Raw genomic sequence first — 26,639 nt, 5'->3', positions numbered from 1 at the left:
TTCAAAAGCACCCCTAAGTGCAAGTAGATAAATAGGTACCGCTTTATAGCGGGAAGGTAAACGGCGTTTCTGTGTGCTGCGTTGGTGCTGGCTCACCAGAGCAGCTTCGTCACGCTGGCCACGTGACCCAGAAGTGTCTCCGAACAGCGCTGGCCCCCGGCCTCTTAAGTGAGATGGGCGCACAACCCTAGAGTCAGACACGACTGGCCCATATGGGCAGGGGTACCTTTACCTTTACCTATTACTTCTGTCTTTTGTTTTATTTGGTTTTAGTTTTATTTTACTGTTTTTCTTATGTATTTTCATTCTCTTGTAAAACTCTCTGAGGGTCTTGGGCTGGAGAGCAGCATAAACAGTAACAGTGACATAAGAGGAAGAACATAACAGCCCAGTGCTAGGGGTGATTAACTTATAAAGTGCCTGCCGGTTTTCTTTTTTTACAGATGTGCAGATGTGAAATTATAATTTGCATCCTAGTCGAAAACACACCACAAAACAGCATACAGATTACAAAATGAAATAACTACCAAAAGAAATTCAAAACACAATAAAAATCTTTTAAAATACCCAAACCTAAAAAAGAAAAACAAAAGGCCAGCATAAGGACATTTTGCAGTTTACATTCTAGACGAGCTTCTATTATTGTGGTTTTGAATAATTCCCAAGCATTCTGGAGAGATCTGACCCTCTTGACTTTGCATTTCAGCTTCCTTTTTACCAGTCCCCTCATTATTGTGAAGCTTCCTCTTTCGAAGTCAAATGTGACTATGTTGGCAATTTCTTGGCAATGGCCCACTTACATATTTATGTTGAATTTGATAGCACTATAATCAATGTAAGTGTTGTTCAACTGTTGGGGAACATCTCACAGCAGGCCCAGATGGCATCCATAGGCGAACTCAAATGGGAAATTGCTGATCTGCTCAGATTTCACACCTGAGAACTGGAAAGTGGCAACTGTAACACCAATAATATAATATAATATAATATAATATAATATAATATAATATAATATAATATAATATAATAATATAATATAATAATACAATATAATATCATATAATAATTCCATGGAACATCCAGGAAATTACACAGCAGTTACCTTAATGTCTGTTCCTGGGAAACTGGTGGAAACCAAAGATGGGATTATCAAACATGGAAGAACAAGACCTGGTGAAATAGAGCCAGCATGGCTTTGGCTCATTATCCTTTTACAGTTTCAACAAGCTTATGGGTGATCTAGTTAAAGCTATGTACTTGGATTTTCAAAAAGCATTTGGTAAAGTCCCTCACCAAAGATTCCTGAATAAGTGTAATCATGGATAAGAGTGGGTAAGTGTAGATCCATAACTGCTTGGGTTAGAGGATCTGCTTTGTTTATCTTTCTGCTGGCAGGCTAAGATTTTCCTACTGAGGCAGGATTTGAAAACCAGGTACAGTTTATGTTGGCAACGGGGCTGCTCTCAGTGTATTTGGTATTTTAATGCTGACTCTACATTTATTGTATTTAAACTATTGTATTTAAATGATTTTGTCAGGGAACTGCCATCAGTTCATAGGCGAGAGATGGAAGGGCAGTTGTGTTATAGGGAACCTCCGAAAATCTTGCGAAGCAGTTCCTCCTCCAGCAAGGAGGGAAGCCCCACCTCCAGTGGAGAGGAGGTGCAGGGACCAGGGGCACTGAGCCTGAGCAAACCAGAGAGGAGAGAAGTACCCCTTTTGCCAGCGCCCATTCTGCGCAGTAGGTTTCGGCGCAGGGAGGGGAGGAGAAGGCTGGGGGTCAAGCGACTGTTATGCTGGGGGAGGTAGAAGGACCGACCACTCCCAGATTCTGCTAGCGATTGAGCCAGACATGAACTTACGACGCTCTTCACTGTAAATAGTTTGCACTAAAAAGAAAGCCTCTCGAGCAACCACACCAGCACCTGACAGGTTTGGTTTTATTACTTTGTGTTTTATAATGATGTTCTCAAGATGCTGCAAGCTGCCTAGAATCCAAACTTGGGAGAAAGACAGGGTATTTATGCATTTAATAATAATAATAATAATAATAATAATAATAATAATAATAATGGTGATAGTAGCAGTGGTTGTACTATATCTCAGGTTTTGCACATTTGCTGATTCACTGCTCTGAAGGTGTAAGCTTCTCCTGTCGAAGTTGCATTTAAGGGGATTCTTCCATGATGTTTCATTCACACATGCAAGCACTAGTCAACAGGTGATTGACATGCATCTTTGAACGAAGCTCTAATTCTTAATGTGCAATGCAAACATTGTGTTGCATCTTGTGTATTGACCCCATGTATACCAAACTGGATAAAGCCATCCACTGAACTATGAGGATGATAATTCCTTGGAACTGCACTTTCATTTAGAATTATTTGTTCTGTCAATATATGCAATTAAAAGATATCTCAGGTCTTCCTGGCCTTCCAAAATCTGCTCCTGAAGTGGCAGGCTGATAAATTTTCGTTTGCTCCATGCTTTCTGCTGCCTGTTGCCCCACTGAAAGGATGCTGCAAGTAAGCAGCATCTTAGATTCCTGAACCCTTTTAACTTGATGTCCTACTTCATCAGAACAAAAGTGTGTCTTCCTTTCTGGTTATATAAAGGAAGAATGCCAAAGCAGGTGCCTGGGTGGCTTGGGGGGGGGCTGCACAAAAAAGATGCTTTCCCCATTATTATAAATATTTGAGTGGTAGCCTTTTCCCACCAGATCTTTCCCACACAGTCTGCATTTCCTTTGTTTCAAAGGTTGTTTGTTGAAATGTATTGCATTTGTTTTATTAAAGTGATGTTTGCACTGAGCAAATAATCTTTCTGATAAACATAGCTGTGGCTCAGTTATACTTATGGGTAGCAATAGCATATCTCCTAATAAGAGTTGAGAGATTACATTGTCTCAGAAAATGCTGCCATTGATTATGGTTATCATTTATTACTACAATTGTGACTACTATTGTCCACAACACAACACTTTATTATGGTTGTAGACCAGCATAAGGAGGGAGGGGTACAATCTTTTATAATCATTTAAAATCTAAAAACAACAACACTAAAAGGAGTTAAAACAGAATATATATATATATATATATAATCTCCATAAGAATACAAAAGAAGCTAATAACGCCTAAAAGAAGGGTTAGGAATATCAGACAAGAGTGAAAGCCTACTGTTACCCATTAACCTAAAGATTCTGGTTAGGTGAAATATAATATAGAGCTGTGTGTTAAACACGGCTGATACACTTTTGATAGTGGGGCAAAAACTGAGAAGTTCAATGGATAGAAATTGTTCCCAAATAAAGGCTTAGACTGTGCAAAGCTGCTATTTCTGTCACCCCTCCCTCCTAGCCCCTGCTCTTGCTTTTTCCTGGGTTAGTTAGTGAATGGGATGTTGCTGCAACACTTCCTAGCCAAATGAGGCTGTGGTCATGTTGCTGAAAGTAATTAGGGCAATGCGAATGTGAACATTTCCATAAGTAATGCTAAGTCTGTCTGAAAATGGGAAGCATTTTTCTGCCTATTGAAAATATCCTGAAACAATCTAAATAGCTTCAGTTTAGCTATTCTCTAGGTTAATATGTAGGGACACAGGTGGCGCTGTGGGTTAAAGCCTCAGCGCCTAGGACTTGCCAATCGAAAGGTCGGCGGTTCGAATCCCTGCGGCGGGGTGCGCTCCCGCTGCTCGGTCCCAGCGCCTGCCAACCTAGCAGTTCGAAAGCACCTCCGGGTGCAAGTAGATAAATAGGGACCGCTTACCAGCGGGAAGGTAAACGGCGTTTCCGTGTGCGGCTCTGGCTCGCCAGATGCAGCTTTGTCACGCTGGCCACGTGACCCGGAAGTGTCTCCGGACAGCGCTGGCCCCTGGCCTCTTAAGTGAGATGGGCGCACAACCCCAGAGTCTGTCAAGACTGGCCCGTACGGGCAGGGGTACCTTTACCTTTACTAGGTTAATATGTAAAAATGACAGCATCACAAAAAAGTATATTGTGTACATGTAACTTTACTGATGTTTAATATGTGGGGACGGCTAAGATACACTGTGCAGGCATCTTATTCTTGTAAGCAGCATGCACCCTTAATAAAGTATATTCTGGTCTGTTGCCCGTGAATGTAGCAGGAGGATTTCAAAGCGGGCTCTTGGGCTGGGGAGCAATGCAGCCTTGTCTTTTTGTATGATCTGATGTACTGTATGATGCCAGCATGAGATGTCCACACACAAATAAGATTCTCATTCTTCTTTGACAGTCTTTGGTTATCGTGTGCCAAAAGTGAGACAATCCTGCTCAAAATGCTTGCAAATCTATGTTGGATAAAAGGAGCAGGGGAGTCTTTCCTCTGATGGCTAATTAAAAATGGAAGTCAGGGAAGAGCCAGCTGGGCCAGGGAGTTGATCAATGTCTCTTTACCAGACACAGCAGCCTTGGGGCGCCTAGAAGAGGATGTGGTGAGATCACTTCTGAAGAAATCCTCTTTGGACCCAAAACAACATTCATTCAGTCATTCATTTATCTTGCCATGAGGTATCCCAATGCAATCTGCAAAGTGAAATAAAGTAACACATAAAAAACAATTGCTTATATAAAAAACAAAGTTAAAAAAGTCAAAACAGTCTAAAACAAGAACATCCAAGTACAGTGGTCCCTCGGGTTAAGTACTTAATTCGTTCTGGAGGTCCGTACTTAACCTGAAACTGTTCTGAACCTGAAGCACCACTTTAGCTAATGGGGCCTCCTGCTGCTGCCGTGCCACCGGAGCACGATTTCTGTTCTCATCCTGAAGCAAAGTTCTTAACCTGAAGCACTCTTTCTGGGTTAGCGGAGTCTGTAACCTGAAGTGTCTGTAACCTGAGGTACCACTGTACATGAAATCAATTCAAATCCATGGCAGATACCAACTGGGATAATTTTTTAAAGAAGGCTTTTAGAAAGAGAAACATTTTTCACCTACACCAGAAAGACAGTCAAGAAGGTGCCTGTCTGGTATGCAATGGCAGCCAGTGCCAAAAGGTGAGATGCCACTGTTGGTTTCTATTTCCCTCACTGAGCAGCAACTGCAGTCACAAGACATTGTTTTGCATTCCACAGTCAGAGTTACTGTTGGATTCCCACGGGAATGGGAGACTGGATGTGACGTTCACTGGTTTCCTGTTTTTCACTGTTCTCTCGGTGTTCTTTGTTTCCGAGAGGAGTTGCTTCTCTGCTCTCACAGAGGCAAGATGCATGTTTGTATTCTGTCAGCACAGAAGTGTAAATAAAGTTAAGAATGTGGCACATACTGCTTATCCTTCTGCTGTGTGGACTACTCTGTTTGGGCTCAAGATAAGACAAGCCTGTATCAGCTTCAGATGGGCAGAAGCTGGTCAAAATCTCACATTTTTGGTTATGGGCCCAGGAAAACGGAATCGGACTGAACTAATGGCTGCTGGCAGAGGAACAAAGAAACAGAGGATCGGAATGCCAGCAAAGGCAGAGGGACGGATCGGACGTTATCTGCTCTGTGCGTCAAGAAGATTGATGAGAGGTATGTGCTCATGCTCCGGGCAGCCTGCCAACTCCTAATTAATGGCTTCAAGGTGGACTTTGAACTTTTAAGCCATCTGCTCGGCTTGGGAAAAGAGTGCTTTTAAAAGTGCTTTTGGAATGAAGCTGCAGTAAACACAGACGCAGCTTGTTTAAAGCAGCTTGTTTAAAGTCAGTCTCAAGGGCAGCTCCATGTAGACCACATTGCATTGATCCAATCTGGAGCTTACAAGTAAGTGAATGACAGTGGTCAACCTTTTCTACTCTAGAAATAGCTGTAGCTATTTTACCATCCAATGCACGTAAAAGGTACTCCTAGCCACTGAGATCACCTAGACCTCTAGCAACAGAGTTTCTTTGTTTCTTTGTTTGTTTTCTACACTGCCATTCATAGGGATCACAGGGCAGTTTACAAGATAAAAGCACATATACAATATAACATAGTAACAAACAAAAACAATACCTCCAGTTAAAAATGTGATAGATTGTTTAAGGCCAGAATCACCCCTGGACTTTGGAAGTCTTCAAACTATTGCTGTAAGTTCACAGCACAGCTCTTCAGCAATAATATCTTTGTTTCTGTTGCACATCAGTGGTTTCTCCAAATTCTTTCAGGCCTTAAGTACATCTTCAACAGATTTTATGTTAATACTGTATATACCACATAGGAAGCCAAATAGGAAATTATATTGTAGCTGTTGGAATGTCTCTCTTCAGCAGATTGTATGGTCCTGTCTAAGACAGTATAGTTTGAATACTTTAATTTCTACTTTGGATCTTGTGGTGTTTTTTCTTGGGCCTCATACTCAAACTGCCATTTCTTTCTCCCTTTTCTAACTTGTTATGTCTCAAAGTTTGGTAGTATTTCTAGCTCCTTTACAACCCCAGTAGCATCTATCAAAACTTGTTGAAAACACTCATCACACCTTCAACCCACAAAGTAATTCTTGGCCACTTGCAATTGACTTGTAGCTAAATTTAAATCAGCTTCCTTGTTTTGTAATAGCTTGCTTGTAAGCTTGACTTCCAAAAGGATGTTGTGCCATGTTACAAAAGATACCACAAACTAACATCAGCAATTCGGGAAGTATTTCCATATAAACCTTTTAGACTTGTGTCATTAAAGAACTCTGTTAAAGCATCATATCTACTACCAAGATGATATCTCAGTGATTTCAAAAGTGCTCCTCTCCGAAGTCAGTATTGCACCCCTTTGAAGACTGCGCCCTAAGTAGCTGCCTCGTTGGCCTAATGATAGCCCCAGCACTGCTGACAAGCCAAATAAATGTCTCCACCATACCTTATCCTTTATTTCTCCTAAAGAGGCAATGGTATATGGCTTAGAATATTTGTAGCAAGAGCTACTGATCAGGGAGCTATTACACAGGATTTCATATGTGTGCTGTCAATATGGCACATGCCACCTCTATGTTATGTGCATAGTTGTTAATGCAGGGATGTTTTATTTTGAGTATTATGTGCTTTTCAAAGCATGGCTTTTATTATATCAAGAAAAGTCCTGGTTTAACTACAGTGGTGGTGACATCACGCTTACACAGTTTCCCAGATGTTTTAATTGCTGAAAGCATAAAGGCTCATTCAGTCATGCATGTTAATTGCTCATTATCTGTGACAACTTGCACATGTGTGAATCAGCCATCCAAGATTAATTATCATGCATAGAACATTTATGCCATCAAAACTCACTCTAACATGCTGTTTTTCAATTCTGATAGTTCACAATTTTGTCTGAAATATACCAAATACTGAGTAACCAAGTGATGAAAGATTAGTGAGTGATGAATGATGGGAAATTGGCATGTGTGGATCAGTCCTAAATTAGGTGTGCATCAAGGTTGTACTGCTGCTGCTGCTGAAAAGGGCAAAATAATATATTTGTATATTCTCATTTACTATATAATTGCATTTTGAATAATATTCTCTTTGTACCGTCAGGATTGAGTTCACTTGTTCTTCTCAATAACATAATTGTGGTCCTGTTTACTACATATTTTCATCTAGTGCAGAATATACCCCATTAACATGCCTTGCCATAGCACAGAGTTTTAATCTAATGTGAATGCATGATGAATTGTATCAAATTGGCTCTAGGTATTTCAGTCTTGCTGACAATTTTCTTTGTATTAAACTTACATTTACTTTCTAATTAAAACTGCACTTGCAACGCCTGCAGCGACGGCAGCTTTAACGTAGGTTTCATCAGGCAGGCAAACTAAGGTAAGTAATCGTTTCTCCAAGCATTTCTGTTTAACTCTAGTTAAAACTTGGCTAGCCTAGCTCATCAGCCTGAAAAGGAGTGGTAATTGCCTGATTACCAATGCCAGGTTTGTCATCACTGACTCTCGGTCCGCTTCTGCAAGGATGTTTCACACAAACAGAGCAAGGTTGTTTCACACGTGGCTTCACATTGATTGCTGTGTCATCTGGTCGCTGTTTCCCAGAAGAGCTCATCTCATGCTGTGATACAGGCAAGGACAGATGATTTAACAATTATTATTTGTGTAGCACACACATATCTATACACACATCCCTATAGGATGCCTATATTCCCTATATAGGAATGTGGATGCTAGGATTGGAATCCATATTCCAAGAAAATTTAAAACCTTAAAGGAGGTGAGATCTAGCCTATCTAGCCTGAGCCAGGCAATTGATTGTTCCAGCGTGAACTTTCCACATGAACCCAAACATGCATTATTATTGCAGGCTGTGCAGCTAAAGGGGCAGTGGAGGTACAGTTTTCTCACTGCCCCCAATATCATGCAGGCTCTTTTGGCTCTGCCCATGATGTCCTCATGTTAGATAGTGGAGCCAAGGAAGTTTACTTGCATGAAATGCTATATGCCTTGGCTTCTACAGATTGGAGCAGATTGGGGAGCGGGGAATAAATAACAATCCAGATTTATTTCATTGTTCATCACTTGCTTTTTTTGCAGTGGAGATCCTTGGATTGCAATCATACAACAGTACTTCAGGAAGTATCCTATCACTAGAAGCAAAGACCTTGAGGTCTATATACACATTGTATATAAACATTGGCAAAACACAAAGTATGTGGGGATGGCTGTTACAATGCAGGGAAGAAGATCATTTAGAGAAGATGGCTAACTGACCCCTTATCTCTACCCCCAATCCCCCATGACTCATAGCTAGTATACAGTATATAGGCTAGCCTTTAACTGCTGGGCATGTCTGCTTGCTAGTGGCAAGAGGGGAGAGAATTTACATTTGGTTTGTTATTTTTAGCCAAGTCTTCTGTCTGGATGAGGGCAGGAGGAGCAGATGACCTGCAGTTCATTTGTTCTCAAATTATTCCACCTTGGGGGCAGAGGCAGGTGGTAGAGAATCACCCCCCCCCAAAAAAAAGCAACTGTGTTCAGCAAATGCAACCTCCCAGGAGTGCTGATGAACATTTATGGCTTATGGCTGGGTTAGGTTATCTCTGGTTCTGCCTTATTTCTAGCAAGGGAATAAAAATAACTGAAGCCTTGCCACAGGGTTCAATTCTTTTCTGATCTATCCAGAACTCCTTCCCTTCTTGCACCCATGAATAAAGCATGTTGGTTCCTACCATCATGAAACCACTTTGCTACTGCTGAAAGACCACCAAACCCCAAGAACAACCAATGTTGAGTTGAGTGTGCTCATGAGAAAGCTGGCCAGCCTACAATGAAGTCTGGCAGCAGTGAGAGAAAACAAGCACCAATTTTTGCAAGTTTCTACTCTATAGAAAAATGGGGGGGGGTTTAGCAGATTCTAACAAAACTATTGAGGATGTTTCATAACCCTGCACTTTCTTTGATCCATGTGGATATGTATGGTTTGGGGTTTTTTGGGGTTTTTTTAAAAAATAAATGTTTTATTACATGGCTTTGGTTCCCCCCCCCCCCATCTAAGGCTACAGCAGGCGAGCAGGAGTCAGGAGATTGCAAAAGGATGCACAGGCTACACATATATAATGAAAAATTCCTGCTTTGAGAATATGGGCATTGTGATGCAGTGCACTACTATCAAATATAGTGAGAAAAACCCACTGCTACTTCACCACAGCACACCTGATACACACTGGCATGTCTCCTAATTAGCTCAAAATGTGTCTAAGAAGGACATCTTGCAAAAAGAAGAAGAACTATTTTCTAAGGTAGTTATAGCCACAAAAAGATGACAGTGCCACCTTTCTCTTGCTGAGTAAAATATCCATCATTTAAGTCACCTAAGATATTGAAAGGTTTCTTTTATGTGTGGTTGATTGGGGGGTATTTTAAAGTGAAGGGTCTCTTTCTATTAGTCTCTCTTTGTTTCATTTAGTTTTCCCCAAAAGATCAAATGAAACACATATGGAACACAAATAAAAACAGAGGAATGTGCATACTCTAGCCAATTTTTTCTTCCATTGATTACCGTAAAGGAAGACTTGTCCATATGGAAGTATGTGTACAACATATAGCTGCCAGGTGCTGTACAGGAAGAACAGCCCTAGTTCAGTGGCAGAATATAGGACTTGCACATGAGATTCTAGTCAGGTTTCTTCCATCCCTAGCTTCTTTCCAGCCAAAGACTTCCAAGCAGCAGATCAGAGAAGATTAAGTGATCTGATCCCACATAAAACAAGTTTCATATCTTTAGGAAAGATCCATCTGCCATTTAACTCTGCGTCATTATGCTTTCATTGGGAACTCATTGAATTTCTCCATTGATGCACATCCCATCTCATTCACTGCTCATAACTAGAACCATCAAATATTCCTCTTCCTCATAAATAGACAGACTTGAAGGGAAGTAGAAGTTGAGTTAGGAATGATCAATGAATTCCCTCTCACCAATTATTTTTCAACTTGTGTGATGCAAAGTGCTTTGATTGTTTCCAGTAATGGGTAAAGTGGGTAATGCCAGCCTCTTTCAAGAGTTCTAATGAAAGTTCCTGGAAGGGAAGTGTGAGCACAATCGTGGTGGAAGATTTTGCCCCAGCCTCTATGCATTCATGGGAACAGCCTTCACAAATCAGGTCCCCAGATCTAGCCAGGATGGCCAATGGTCAGGGATGATGGAAGCTGTGCAGTTCAAAACATCTGGAGGTCACCAGGGTGGGAAAGTCTGCATTTGAACATCTGTAGAGAGGCAGCATGGATACTGTTGCTTCCACTGTTGCTTTGGAACTCTGGAACGATAGGGATTCTGATGAGAGGGAGCGAGAAAGCCTTTCCTACATGCAGGGGGATCTAGTGAAGCCCTTCTGTTAGCCCAAGCATTTTCACCTGAACAATGGGACTTCCTCTCCCTCTCCTCATGTGCCCCCAGTCTGTTTTGGAGTCTCCCTAGGTGGTTGCACCTAGAGCAGATTTGTGGGTGCATTGGAGACATGTAGGAGAGTGAAAGGAGTACCACTGTCCAAGAAGATGTCCTTGAGCAAACAGGACAGCTTTGTTGGGTATAACCCAAAGAATGGGAAGAATTTTTGTATTATTGAAATTGTTCTCTCCCTGCACCACAAGATACCTTGGTGAAAGTGTACGGATGGGATGGTCAGTAAAAGAGACAAAACCATCATTCCCTAATATTTATATATCTGCCAGCATTCCACTTTTGCCATTCAAATTATGAATGCAAAATTCTGATTTTCTTAAGTGTCACTGCATATTAACAATCAGAAACTGTCAAAATACCGAATACCATTGTATGTCCTCTATTATACACTTTCATTTGCTAAATACAATTGCATTTCAATTTTTGATTACTTTCAGATATCATGCCAGGTACCAATAGCAAATAGGCAAAAATCAAAATTCACAGAAGAGGATTGAGAAGAGTGAAGTCTGTATTTCACTCTGATTAGCTTATAAAAAATGCAGAGTGTCTTTGCTGAATTTTGTTAGATGAATCTATTGCACACAGTGAGTGGTATTCAACTAATTTTTACTCAGAATGGACTCACTGAAATGAATGAGCGCTCCATTAATGAATAAGAATGTATGAGCCTGACTAAGAAAGGTCCATTAATTTCAGTAGACCTGTTCAGAGCAAAACTTTGTTGACTACCACCCAATAGTCATAACAGTTTATTCTGTTCCAAAAGAAAGAAAGTGATAATTCTGGATGCAGTCACCTGGAAAACAAACATTGGGAGTGTGACCTTGCTGCCCGCCAAGCTGGAGGCAATCAATCGGCAATGTGGCCAAGGAAGTACACCAAAGGTTCAATAAACTTCATGGTTTTGCTGTCGGCCTAACACTATAAAACAACTGTGTGGTTGTGCATGCGGGGTGGAGCTGCAAACACTTCCATGATCTGCATTTGGTTTAGTGGTGCACAGACTATGGAGGCTTGCCTATTCCACTGCAACAACCAACGTCTTAATCAGAGGGGTGGGGATGAAATTCCACACTAGGGGGAAAATCATGTTCCTTTCCTTCTTCCAACTGAATGCTGAACCATTAAGAATTGATATTTTGTCCTTTTTGAGTTCAAATTTATTTCGCCTGCTGGGTATGCATCTTAGAGCTGTTGCGGCTAATCATCACTTCTTCGTTTTCCTGTGAGAATGTCATGCTGAACTGCATCAAATACTTTATTAAAATCAAGACATTGTATGTCCACTGCATATCCTTTATACGCTAAGCTTGTTATCTGATCGGAACAAGAAATTAAGTTCGTTCAGCTTGATTTGTTTTTGATGAACTCATGTCGCTTACTTATTTACTGCTAGGCACTAGCCAATGTCTGCTTTATTAATTACTGTAGCCATATATCAAGTACTGAAGTGAAACATAGCACTCCCTAAGTCTTTGTCAAACAATGGAAAGGCAAATATGATTATTATTTTAATGCTAACTAAAAAAAATTACAACCAGAACCAAATGAATTATCTTTTTATCTAAACTGCAGCTGCTGATAATGTTAAACTTCTGTAATAATAAATTCATTAAGAAAACACACAGAGAGACACACCAAAACAGACTGTTTCCTGCAATACTACTAAAAATTATTATGTATAATTATGTCCTAGTGAAATTGATTTACAACATATAGTAGTGGATCATCCAAATATTGTGCCTACATATAAAATGTTGAGGTACTTAAAAAGCCCTGCTGGAAGCAATAGCCAATCTATGGGTTGTATCTTCTCTGGGGGGTCCTCCAATCCCGCAGAACTGATTTTGAGGACATGTGGGGGGCTGGAGAGGAGAGGGAGCTCCATGGCTCAACCAGAAGTTTGTTGTGCCATCAAAGCTGCAACACTGGATAAGTCCCCATATCTTCAAGAGAGAGAGGAGGCCTAGATGTTCTGCTACACTGAAACTCCAAAGGGTTGCTATTTCTAGGCACTACAGTCTTGATGGGGGGGGGGTCACACCTCCCTGCTAGAGCTCATGCTTGACATGTAGAAATTCCTAGGTTCTAGTCATATGATATCTGGGAAGAGGGCTGGGAAGTTCCTCTGCTGCTTGAGATTCAGGAGAGCTGCTACCACCAAAGAACATGTGTACCTATCTATCTGTCAGAAGAGCATGCCAACTTTCTACAAATATGAAAAAAGGTCTGGAAACCAAGCTTTATGAGGTTGAGGGAGTTAGAATCATAGAACTGTAGAGTTGGAAGGGCCCTGAGGGTCATTTAGACCAACCCCCTGCAAGGCAGGAATATCAGCTAAAGCAACCATGACAGATAGCCACACAATTCCTGCTTAAAAACCTCTAAGGAAGAAAAGTCCACAACCTCTCATGGGAGTCTGTTTCACTGTTGAACAGAAAATTCTTGCTGATGTTTAGCCGGACGCCCCTTTTCTATAACTTGACTCCATTGGCTCAGGTCATACCCTTTAGATTAGGAGAAAATTTGGAGTAGGAGAAAACAAGCTTGCTCCATCTTCCAGGTGACAGCCCTTGAGATATTTGAAGATAGCTATCATTACTCCTCTCAGTCTCCTCTTATCCAGGCTAAGCGTATCTAACTCCCTCAACCATTCAGCATAAGGCTTGGTTTCCAGACCCTTGATCATCTTGGTTTCCTCCTCTGCACACTTTCCAGCTTGTTAATCTCCTTCTTAAATTGTGGTGCCCAGAACTGGACACAGGACTCCAGGTGTGGTCTGATCAAGGCAGAAGAGAGCAGGGCTATCACTTCACTTAACTGGGAGACGAGTGTTGCTGCGGCCTAGAGCAGCATTGCCTTTAAAATATGCTAATATACTAGGAACTTTTAGAATTATTTCACAACTAGATGGGCTGGAGGGAGATGGGAATTACGTTATTCACTTTGATGGATTGCTTTGTCAATGCCTGCTGCTTGTTAATCCATATGCAAATCATATTCAATTGCTAATCATTTAAACAATTTTTACCTATTTTGTATCAATTCCCATATATTCAATTTTCTGTTTTCCCTTTTTCTACATGCATTCTCATTTTATTTCATATCATCAACATTTTTCATTCCTATTAAGCTTTGTATATCAATAAACTGAGTAATTCATTTCAGTTACGTTCAGCAGTCTTTGGGGGTTTTTCTCGATGTGTGTGAGATTCACTCCCTGTTCCACTAGGTTGCTACTGGGCAAAACAGAACCTCAGCTGGGATCCAGTGAGTGCTATTGCATGCACCAGGATTTGGCATGGTATATGCTGATGTTGTCTAGATCACCAGATTAACAAGCATGACATGTTGCTGCAGACACCCACAACTTCTGAGTTCTTTCTAGCTCTGCTCGTCTTTTGATACAAGAAGAAGTGCATAGTGGAAGGTACTCAGATGGCTGCGGGGACAGAAAGTCCCACTTGTGCATTTTTTGTTGCTTGCCTAACAGCTGTCACAGCAAGATCCATTGAGAAGAGGACGGCTAAAAGAGGGAGTGACCCCACATGCTCCTCTGAAGTAAGGAGTGAGCTACTAAGGGTTCCTCAGAGAAATGGAAGTGGAAGAGAAGTAGAAGTGATTTCCACTAGCTGCAATACCCTCTTTTAAAAAATTAAAATTAGAGGCAGTCTTATATCCAGAGCAGTTTATTTTTAGTTTTCTTCCCAGGAAGGAGCCCACATTCTGGGCATGCCTCCTAATCAAAACAAGGCAGAGCAGTGACTCATTTAGAAACAACAAATGTCTCATCCCAGGGCAGGCCATTTAGCTGCATCTCTGCATGGGAGTGCTTAATTTGCCCCCAGTTGAGGCTGATTGGCAGGAGGCAGAGCCAGAGCAGCAAATCATGCAGAGATACATAGAGCAGTCTCGGTTGGGTGTGTACTTTTGGCTCATGGGAGCCCTTACATTATTTAATTAATGTATTTCTTGTGGCACACTGGCCGTTCTCTCATGTTAAACTGACATGCTCTGGCAGCGAATATGCTCTAGTTCATCAAGGTATTTTGTGGTTCCCTATGACATTTGGCAATGTTAATCTGGTATCTGTTCTTTCATCCTCATGTGATTCCAAGACATTATGGCTCCAGATGTGCAGTTACAAAGTATAATAATTGGTGTCTACTGAACTATTGTTGCTGCAAAGCCACAATTATTTGAGAACACTGAAAGCTCCCACCTACTACCAGAGCTGGCAGATGTTACATGGACCCCTGAGGGGGTTTTTCACGTGTTATGCTGTGGAGTTCAAAGTAGGGTTGGGGGGGGTTGTACACCTGTAAACTTGGGAATTTGTTGTTGTTGTTCATCAAAAGGGCTGAACTGTGTCCCCACAGCTCAGATGATTCTGTTTTACAGCCAAATTTCAGCACAGTGAAACTTGCACATTGTGAATGTACCGGTAATTCAAAATCAGCATTCTCCAAAGGTTCTCTGAATGGATAAAAATCTATGAAAATTAATCATAAACATGTCTGACTTGCATATTGTGGAGAAACAGAGGTGCATCTCAGCATACTGGTGTCACTTTGCCTTAAAATTCCTTTGATCCCAATGTTAGGATCCTAAGTTACTTAGAGTTTCTACATGTTGGGGATCTTAGAAATTCTGCTTCACAACTAGGTGGACTGGAGGAAGTTAGAAGGCTATATTGATTGCTTCAGTTATTATGACAATTTCAAGCAATGTTATGCTATATATTTTTTATATTTTTTTTCTATATTTTCCTTATATTTTGCTTTGGTTTCTTCAAAATTCATGTCCTCATTTTCTCCTGTATTATAATATATGTCTTAAATGAAACATTGCTCACCAATTGATTTGTTTCAGTCATAATCTTGAGTTTGTGGTCTTCTATCACTGGTCATACTTTATTCCCTGTCCCACTGGCTTGCTAATGAGCAAATCTGAATCCTGATTACAAAACCCAAATGATTCTTAATCACGGGGACCATATGTTAAGGCATCAACCTTAGTTTTCAATTTCCTGATTTTATAGTTCTTGAGCCAACACAAGCCTTTACTCTGATCAGGCAGGGTTTTTTATCATTGAATTCCCCTGATTTTTTTAAAGGGTGGAATATCAGGTTCAATTAAACATGAAGGTAGCTGTTTTGTGACTATTAATTTTTGAATATAATTGGTATTCTCAATTATATGTGCACTTCTGCTCACACTTCAAAATCGACACTGCATGCAATCTGTTGCAAAGGTTGTATGCCACAGACTGAAATGCCATTAAACTAGTAACTTCAGGGCATCTCCTTTTTGATAGAAAGAAAGAAGACTTTAAATTCCATTACTTTCACTTGGCAAGCACAGATAAATCTGGTTGAGCTCTTGGAGCCACCTCAGAAAGCTAGGAACCCAGGTCAGTCATAGTAGGGCTTAGTTCTGAGTAACCTGAATATGATTATAGTTTAAAGCAGCTGCAGTTCCACATCATGTCTTCTTATAGTGACACTTTCACTGCTACCTCTACTCACATAGTAAAACCTCCCTGGCTAACTTTAGGATGGGCAAGGATCGAGAGTGTGTGTGGATGGATGCCTATCAGAAAAAACACTGTCCATGTCCTTGAGCTGCATCAGCTGAAACTGATTCCATAAAACTTGCCTCGATGGGGTTTTGGATACCACATCAGGATTCTCTGTAATAGTATCAAGATAATAGAGCAGCTAAGTTGTTTTACCCTCAAAGCTCCTTGCAAACAAATCATGACTGGCAACTGATGGATCTAATTGCTCCATTAACTGAGGCTCATAGACCTCACTGAGTGGAGCTTTGTAAAGGTTGTCCAGTGTGTTTTGACATCTGCCTCAGTTGAGGATGGCAGTGAAAATATACATTCTTAGCTATCCATGCAGACATGCAGTAGGCACAAGTAGAGCATCAACAGGATCACCAGCTCTGTTTGGTAGAAAATGCCCCACAGTGTTTAGAAATCCATTGGATTCCATTTATTTTCCTAAACAGACCATTTAGATTCGTCTCCCAGTTCTGCAGGGAGGTCTAGGAGCTGTAATTCTAAACTCAGTTGGAAGTGGTTGGACCATGAAAACAGGCAAATATTTCCCCTGCCCCAATATCCAGACCTTCCTCCTCCGTACATGGGACAATGCCCTGCTTTAAACTGCCCCATGAAGACCATGAGGTCCTAAGCTGACCTATCACAGTGGACTCAGCACGAATGTTGAAAACACCAAGGACTACAGTCTTCTGCTCTTCTAACACTGCAGCTGAGAACACCTTAGTTGGGTGGTTAGTGGGCAGGACACCAAAGGCAACCCCAGTCTCTCTCTGTCCCAGCACCAGAAGCAGCCTCTGAAGAGCCATCCCAAAACAAGAGGCTTCCTCGTGGGACAGGTGCTCTGCCTCAGTTAATCCAGCACTAGACCTGTTTTTTAAAATTCCAAATCGGACATGGGGGGGTGGTCCAGCAATCACTAGTAATTAGCAACAGAAAGATTTGCCTGCGAATATGACCTTGTCATAGTACACATTTATAGTAACAAAATAATAAAAATGTGGAACTTAACAATGCAGAAAAGCATGTTTGCCCCCAAAGAATGCATCATAAACACTTTTAATGAACACATGTCACGCTTACCATATTGATGCTGCATATGTTTCCTAAGCCTCCCTTGTCACCTTGAATAGGGAAAAATCGCTTGGGGTGGAGATTTCTTTTCTGCTTAATGCAGACAGAGAAAAAAGATGCTGCTTTTGCTCTAAGATGTTGTGGCAGAGACAGATGCTATTTCAGAGAGAAAATAACTCCATGAGTCGTTATTCAAAATAAATCCCCGTTGGCTTCCGTGGAACCTTGTACAAATGAGAGACTGTGGGTCTTGATCCACAGAGAGGGGAAGGCATCCCATTGGTATGTAGTCGGAAGCTATAAAGGTACCAAGCACAGCAAAGTGAATATGAGAGTGAAAAACTTAAGTGGCCTTTGAAGTTACTCCCAAGACATTTCTTTGTGTGATTACTTTATCAATAAATAATAAAACTTGTATCTATGAGTGTTTATATTACATGATTACCTCTCTGCCTTCCATTGGACAGTTGCCTTTTTTTTCCACCAAAGGGAAATGCTTTATTACAATTTGATGAAAATTCTGCTGCCAAAAATAGTCATTTTAAAAACTGCAACCCACAAGTCGGCATGTTGGATGCCCTGCTCAGAAAGAGGGGAGTCCCTGTAGTCATTTTGCAACATTATGGCAGTATTTTTCACTGCAAAATGCCCATTTGAGTATTTGTTAATGCTCTAATAAGCATTCCCCACTGGAAGTGGAGCTCTTAAAGCTTACTAAAACATTAATGGAAGGTTCTTATACAGAGGCCCAGAGTTCTGACTTCAGCTCAAGGGACTGTATGCCTTATTTTTGATTTACACTAAATTCAATAAACAGGGAGCCTAAAATGAAATGTTTTTGCTCACATGGGGTTGTTACCAAAACAGCAGCCCAAGTATATTTTACTCAAAAGTAAGTCCTATTAAGTTCAATGAGGCTTACTGCTCTGGCCTTCTGCATGAGCAATGAAGTAAAAATTATGCCTCTAATACATTCTCTCTCTCTCTAATACACCCTTTTCTGCCCCCCTTCCATTACCAGTTCAGTGATTTTATCTTTTGGTGAATTAGAAATATTTTATATTAGTTTGAATGTTGAAAATCTTCTTCACTTACTAATTCAATATGCTTCACTTTTAGGAAGCAGTTTTTAAAAAAGGAGAAGTCAATGATAATTAAATGCTTATTTCCATTTAGCATTTTTACAGATATTATGTGTTTTGTATTTCTAAATAATATGCAAAAGTAGGCAGATTATTCTGATTCTGCCATTATTTTCTTTTCCAATACAGCATGGTAAATTAAGAATTTTGTTAGGTCAAAATTAAATCTGGTTGAAAAGTCTGATATGCCATTTGCCTCTGTTTAGACTCCTGCTCGTCCTCCAAATATCGTATTTGCTTAGAATACCAACTTTACTAATAAAATTTATTAAATAAAATGCTAATTTTATTTTATTGTTAAATGAAATACCTGAAAAACTCAGGGAAATACAGTTTTTAACAGATTAAGTTCCAGGGGAGGTGGGGGTAGGCTTTTTAGGTAATCCTATCAAATAAGAAAAGGCTAAATTGAAGAAGAATGAATGTTCTTTGTTTAGATATCTATGCCCTGAAGGCAAAGGAAGGATCTTGTGGGGAGGTTCTTGGTTTGAGGTGAAATGGACTGTTGGGTGAGGAATGTAAATGATACTGTAGAATATCAAATTGCGAGGAGGGGGAATGGCAAAGCAATACTACTTATTTTGTGGAGGGGGCATCAACAGACATAAAGGGGCTACACAGATTCAATCTACAATCTAGAAAGAACTTTTTTTAAAAAAACGAATCATTGTTTCATTCTTTGTCTCTTAGAGGTAGATGATTTGCATCTGAGTCGACATCAGTCATGGCATTTGTGAGCCATCTGTGACAGCAGAGGCAAGTTCACTCTTGATTCATCTACAAGTCTGTACTGCTAAAGTGGACTAAGTATTGGCATAAACCAAGCTAGTATGATTGGAACCACAAGCACTGCCAAGCAGTGAGTTCCTTCCCTCATGTTTACTCACAAGTAAGTCCCACTTGTTGTGTTTAGTGGAGCTCCCAGGTAGGTCTATATAGGGCTGCAGCATAAAAAAATTCCTCCTAATTCATGCAGATGGAAGGGTGAATCTGCCTGCCATTGTATATGCCTGAATCATATTGTTTCACTATGTAAGTCACATTGCTTTCTCCTGCTCTGGAGGGTAGGACTCGAACCTATGGCTTCAAGTTACAAGAAAGGAGATTCCAATGAAACACCAGGAAAAGCTTTCCAACAGTAAGAGCTGTTCAACAGTGGGACTCCCTCAGGAGGTGGTGAACTCTCCTTCCTTGGAGATTTTTAAGACAAAGATTGGATGTCCATCTGTCATGGATGCTTTGGTGATATTCCTGCATTGCAGGGGGTTGGACTAGATGACCCTTGGAGTCCCTTCCAAAAACATAGAGAAAGTCTATCTATGTTTAATTTTTTGCCAGAATCAGAGACAAATTGTAGGCATGGTCTGCCTTTCTGAGGGGATGATGCCTGCTGAATTTCAGAATGATAGCTGAGATGGTTCTCCCAGGAAGGAAGACTTTACCATTTTGGGTGGGTGCAATAGGAATCAGGGGGCGTATGAGGGAGAGACAATGCATTCCCAATGAAGACTGGAATGGGTAGCAAGAGCTACCATACACAATCCAAGATATGGGGCCAACAGCTAGTGAACTACCCTTATGAATTCAAATAACTCATTATATTAAGAAGTACTTTGGATTCATTCCTTGTCCTCTGAAATTCACTATTTTTGCATTTTTACTAAAAAGATAGCCTGGATAGAAGCCAGGGGGGTTGAGTTAACTGCCTTTCTTCTCTCTGGTAGTGCACATAAGTTCATAGCACTGGATACCAGAAAAGCATTTCTGGCAAGAGCAGATTTAGCACCCAACTTGCCCAGCTTGGTTTCATTATACGGGAGGTGAGGTTCAGCTACACCAATCCTCTCATTAGGTGAAGTGGCTCTTTTTTAACTCTTCCCATTATGTATGTAGTACTTGCAAATATATGAAATTCATTATGAAGAGTGTGCCAAGCCCTTAGAGACAAAGCGATAGGTTCCTGACCCCCACCATTTATCCCAAAGGAGTCTGAGGTGGCCACACAACATCTGAATTTAAAACAATATAAAACAAATTTCACAACAGTCCCCAAAAGAACATTTTCAAAGTTGATAAAAACCATTATATTTCAGTCACCAAATGCCTGGGTGAACAGAAACTTTTTCCTGATTTTTTCTGAATGATAGAAATGAGAGAGACGAATGTACAGCACTAGGAAGGAAGTCCTATAATCAGGAGACCACCACTGATAAAGCCTTGCCTTGGGTCACTGCCCCTTACAGAGTGTCCCACAGTAGCACCAGTGGCAGCAGGACTTCATCTAGACTTCATGGTTAATACCAACTTCCTAAATTGGGCCCATTAGCTCACTGGTAGCAGGTGCAGTGTATCCAGGACCAGCGAGACATAGTCCCATTGCCATGCTCTGTGCATGAGGCAGCTTCTGAACCATCTTCAAGAGCATTGCAATAGTTCAGACAGTAGGCCACTAGAGCACGGACTACGGATGCCAGGCTATCTCAATCCAGGAACAGCTGCAGCTGGTGAGCTAGCTGGAGTTGGGCATAAGCACTGCTTGCTACAGAGGTTTGGCCTGCAGTAATAGTTGGAATCATATGGGACGCAGGTGGCGCTGTGGGTTAAAGCCTCAGCGCCTAGGGCTTGCCGATCGAAAGGTCGGCGGTTCGAATCCCTGCGGCGGGGTGCGCTCCCGCTACTCGGTCCCAGCGCCTGCCAACCTAGCAGTTCGAAAGCACCTCTGGGTGCAAGTAGATAAATAGGGACCGCTTACCAGCGGGAAGGTAAACGGCATTTCCGTGTGCGGCTCTGGCTCTGGCTCTGGCTCTGGCCAGAGCAGCGATGTCACGCTGGCCACGTGACCCGGAAGTGTCTCCGGACAGCGCTGGCCCCTGGCCTCTTAAGTGAGATGGGCGCACAACCCCAGAGTCTGTCAAGACTGGCCCGTACGGGCAGGGGTACCTTTACCTTTACCTTTAATAGTTGGAATCAAGGTGCACTCCCAGAAAGTGCAGCTGCTCCATCAGGGAAAGTGCAACCTCTGCACTGAATTCGAGACCACCCATCCAAAGCTCCTCCATCTTATTAGCCTCAGTTTCTTGGGTCTCATAGTGAAATTATCCCCTGCAGGGATGGCAACCAGTTACAGTCACCCATCCTTGGAGACTGATAGAATCTGAGGGATTTTCTAGCGGATAGAGCAGGTGATCCTGTCAAAGTTCTAGTCTTGGTATGGAATGTGCTATTGACACTATTGCTGCTGAGGGCCCCCTCCAGAACTGTGGAGCCCATTTTGCTCCTTGGTACACCAAGGTTGATGACATGGGTTGAGCAAAGAGCGTAAGCTACGTAAGTGGCATAATTCTTTTGGAGACAACACAAAAACCTACTTTGCTGCCTCCATCAGTTAGTGGTAGCATGTTCAGGTATGTGTTGGCAGGAAGTTGGGCAAAGGTTTCCTGCATTGCAGAGGGGTGGAGCAGATGACCCTAGGGGTCCCTTCCAACTCTACAATTCTATTATATGATCACATCCTCAAACAGTCTCCCATTGCTTCTTCAAAGAATAATTCTGTGTGGTCCAGGGGTTGGTTAATGACTATGTGGTAGACCTCTGGAGCACACACTGTCTAGCTGCAATCAGCTTGCAAGACACATTGAAGATACAGTTGTTCATTTTTGCAGCGAATTGTAGCAGTGCCAGCTGATCAGACCCAGTGTTATGGGATCCATTTTAGTTAATGTGGCATGATGATGTGGACAGGAAACTTGCAGTGATGTGTCCAGACAAGCGCTTGTTATATCATTGTCCATCCTGGCTTACTAATACTAGCCAGAGTGGGTAACTGGATGGGTCTACTAAATAAAATATCATGCAATTAAGTGTTACCAGCTGTCCTTAGTGTGGTACATCCATCTTGATCAGAGGCAGTTGAAGGGTGGCCCAACCGGTGAAGCCGCACTGGGCACCATGCTGCAGGAGGCACTCCAACAATGCTGTAGTGCAAGAGGTAAGGGGTGCCAAATTTTAGTGTCACACAGGGTGCTGCTGAAATTTGATATCCCAAATTTATTTTATAAATAAATCCCATCTTTACTGAGAGAGAGATGGGAGAAGCACAATCTCAGCCATGTTTGATACCCCACACCTGCCTGCCCCCTGTCCCCCAGAAACAGCACTTCTGTCTTGTCAGGACTCAACCTCAAGCTGTTGACCTCAATCCAGGATGTTCACTGTGGGGAATATATAGGATAGAATTCATAGCCTCTTCCAGTAGTTGCATCTGCCCAAGCTTTTCAGCTTGCCAGACAGAGAGAACCCTGCTCCTCCTCCCCTGGGTGCTCTTCTGGGGGTTCTTCTGACCTCCTCAAGCCCATTTTGGGATGTGCACATGCGGAGGGAGAGGAAAGGGAGGAAGCCCTCTGATGAAAGTGGAAATCCTTACACAGGGCTGCCATGGACAGGGCTCCTTCAGTGAATTCTGCCCATAACGTTTAATTCTAATTCACTTGCCACCTAGATCATTGTTTTGCAGATGGAACTTTTCTTTCAATGGTTTCTGAAGCTGTATTTATGGATCCCCACCCCCAATATGTGCAGGAAAGAGCTGACAGCACCACACGTTTTTTACAGCATAAGACTACAGAAATGCATTTCCCTGAAGAGAAACATCTCTCTAAACATAATTAAGATCACAGTCATAAATAGAGCAGATTTATTAAGAAACAAAAAACAAACAATTTCTTCCCATCCGAGTATGACAGGAACTGGAACAGACGGAGTTGTGATGATGCAGGAGTTTTTGTCTAATCTCAAAGATATGTTACAGAAGAAAGCAAAGATATAAAATGTCTTAAGAGAGCCAGCTAAAGATTGTATTTCAGACCTCATTCAAAGCAAAATAGCTGCCAGACAAGCCCAGATAAACCTAGGAATTTGGGTTTAAACTGATGTAGACTTCTTGACTTCAGGCAGCAAAATGTCTTGGGCTAGCACTGGGAGAGAGAAAGTCCAATAACCTGGTCTTCACATGCAGCAGAATAAGATGGTTGGGTTTAAGTGGGTTGCATCGTTCTAGACTTCAGGTGACGGTGTCTTTCAAACGTTTTCCCATATTAAGACAACTGAAAGAAAATATATACACAAGTGATTCAAGCCCAGCAACTCCTCCACACCAGCAGTCTGAAATGATATCTATTCTACCAACTCAGGACCATTCTCCATAATTTCCTACTTTAGTTTGTTTTGAGATCCAGCCTGAGCTGACATTATTTGGTTGGAATGGAATGTCTCTTGCCTTGGCTCAGTATATAGTCACATCACATAGCTAAGCATCTAGCCATTAAAAAGAACAGCACTGCATAACGATGGATCAAAGAACTCACTCTTTGGTGGTATTAACTAAAGAGTCTAAGATTATGGAAGAAATAAAAATAGTTAAAAGGAAGAAGAAGAAGAAATAAAATACGTTTCATCAATAGCCTTTTCATTAGAAAAAAATCAAGCAAGCCCTGGGATTTAAAGAGCAGAGCTACAAACAGAAATTGCTTAGCACATTAAAGATAATTTGAAAAGCTATACACCACAAGATATTTTCTACATGCCACTGCTTATTACCAATTTTGTCTTTTTATATTACATTTACTGTTGCTTTCCCCCCTTCCCACAGCTATCGAGCTGATGTGTCACACACAAAATAATGATCTTTTTCAGATTCTCCCCTCTTTCTCCCTCCTTTTCTTTCTAGTGATTTTCAATTTGATTCTTACCCCCACCCCCGTTTTCTGCCTCTTCCTTAGTGTCCTTGGTGACACACCATCAATTAGGTTTAATTTTTTCCTCCTTAAACAAGCAATACATTGATTTCTCAATCCTTTAGGAAAATTATACTCATAATATAGACCAAAGTATCTCTATTGAACAGATTTCTATAGAGGAATCACTTAAGACAAATGACATCCTAATAATAGATCATCTTTTCCCTCACAGAACAATAGAGATATTGAAGTGCATGTAGAAATGGTCCTCTTTGAAACTGCAATGTCTATTTAAAGGAGGATAGCAACTCTACAACACCATAAGCCAATTGTGCACCCTGTCTTCCAGAGTGATTCTTATGCTCCCTTCCATCTATGGAAGAATATAACATCTTCTCCTTTTATTGGTAGTATTTTCTCTTCCTGATGTTTGTGGAAATTGAATCAGGCTCAGGGTGGGAGGGGTGGGAGCAACTCATTTACATATATCTACTTTAAGGGGAGGGACTATAATTGAATAAGAGTAAGTGGTGGTAGCAATAATTAGCATTAGAATGCACGTAGTGAATTCCATGCATTTAAACTGCCTTGCACATATCATTTCAGTCATTCATACATGCCTCCACTGTATTGTTGACCTGGAACCTGGCTTGGTAGTGGAGGGGCAGCCAGTGCAGCTGTTTCAACAATGGGATCACATGTTTTGACCAGATGAACTTGGGCCTCTCAATGACAAAGATGTGTCCAGGAGAACCCCCAAGCTATGCACTTGCTCCTTGCACAAGATGCGCCCTGCAACCCTGCACCTTCCATGCTCATAATCCCCTCCTCCTCTTGAGGCCAGAACAATTCTCCCCCACCTCTGTGCTCCCTCTCACCGCTGAGCCCCCGAGACAGAGGTTAATGGGGAGAGGGAGGGCAGAAGTGCAGACTCCTCCCCCTGAGAGTCTAGGCAATAACTTCAACTCCTGCCAGGCTGAAGCTTGCAAGTTGCATGAACTGTCATCTTATTTTTTTAATAAAAAAATTAAGGTGTTCCAGCCCACCTTAAAAAATTAAAGTGTTCCAGGAAAATTAAAGTCCTCCACCTGCCATTTGGAGGGAGCAGGCAAACCTGGGGACTCCATGTCAGCCTTGGAGGTCTGGCAACCTTACACCTAAACAAACAAGGGTTGCTTATGCATAGTCAAGGTGAGTCAACTGCTGGTTCTCCCATGTGTTCACATCACTTGATTGCTCTATGTTTGTACATTTGGGACTGGTTTTCCATATTCCTGTCCAGTGTTGGCATTACGGGTCACCATTATAGGGTACCCATTGAGGTCCACATTCTTCCCTGCTGACTCCCAGTATTCCATAAATATGTTGTTCTTTTTTTTTAAAATGATATTTATTAAGATTTTCCATAAAATCTTTTTCCCAATAACATCTTTCCAGGACTTCCCCTCCCCTCCCCCTCCTGTATTCCAATTATTACAAATAAACAAAAAAAAAATTCAACAAGTTCTTATCCCAAATTTAAACTTATTATCATTGACTCAATTTTAAAAATATTTTCCCATCCCCTAAAATCGACCTATTCCCTTCCGCGAGTTCCCCCCTTTAATATGCAATACAGATTACAATAGAAGAAAAATAAAAAGATAATTTTACGCCCTTTGGTTTCCAAATTTCCCTCCCCCCTTTCCCGGTTGCGTTCCCAATGTTCCTCGACGTCTGATATCTTCCTGGAGTTCCCACATCTCTCTAAACCATAGTCCTTTCCCAGTCATCTTTAGTTTCGAATGTCCAATCTTGGAAGGAGTCTATCTCAAAAAAGGCCCATTTCTTCCATCCAGATTTTTATATCTAGGGGTGAAAGCTCCAATTTTGTTCCTTTAAACCTGTCAAATCTGGATGTCCCAAATGTTCCCACTTCCAACTTTGTCCAGTTCTTATTATTTTTGTTGTTCTTGTTGATCTCACTCCTCCTTTTTTTTTTCTTTTTCCCTGCTCTCCTGCACAAATGTTCCAATTCCAAAAGCTTCTAATTCCTCTGCAGAGGCTTGTTATTCAAGAACAAAACATTACGTCAAGTCCTTTTCATTCTTCAATAGATAAATCTATTGTCTCCTTTAGTGCGGAGACCTCTGTAGACAAAATAGTGTTCCATTTCTGCAGTTTCCCAGGAGATAGAAAGTTCTGGTCAAATTCCATGCCAACAATACTTGTAATGTCCCTCGGCTCCTCTAGGTGGATTGCAATAACTAAATTCCCTTCCAGAT

General features: G+C 41.4%; 1 protein-coding gene across 4 annotated transcripts in view; it reads right to left on the bottom strand.

Annotated features, from left to right (window-relative positions):
- Nucleotides 1-3,992: 3,992 nt before the first annotated feature.
- LOC307214292 (uncharacterized protein) overlaps nucleotides 3,993-26,639 on the bottom strand; it is a 47,392-nt gene continuing 24,745 nt past the window's right edge. For 2 of the 4 annotated variants that reach the window (XR_013837877.1, XR_013837878.1), the window contains exon 3: nucleotides 23,320-23,742. Coding sequence is in view for 1 of the 4 variants with exons in the window: in XM_079973115.1 (XP_079829241.1) it covers nucleotides 4,506-4,543; nucleotides 7,864-8,005 (180 nt within the window). In the remaining 3 variants the exon portion in view is untranslated. Of the gene's footprint in view, nucleotides 4,544-5,990; nucleotides 6,156-7,863; nucleotides 8,006-23,319; nucleotides 23,743-26,639 lie in introns of those variants that run through there. The other 2 variants (XR_013837876.1, XM_079973115.1) reach the window with 2 other exon arrangements.

Source organism: Podarcis cretensis (assembly GCF_951804945.1).
Source record: "Podarcis cretensis genome assembly, chromosome: 4".
In the NCBI taxonomy this organism is placed as follows: domain Eukaryota; kingdom Metazoa; phylum Chordata; class Lepidosauria; order Squamata; family Lacertidae; genus Podarcis; species Podarcis cretensis.
This window is presented reverse-complemented; position numbering and strand designations above follow the sequence as displayed.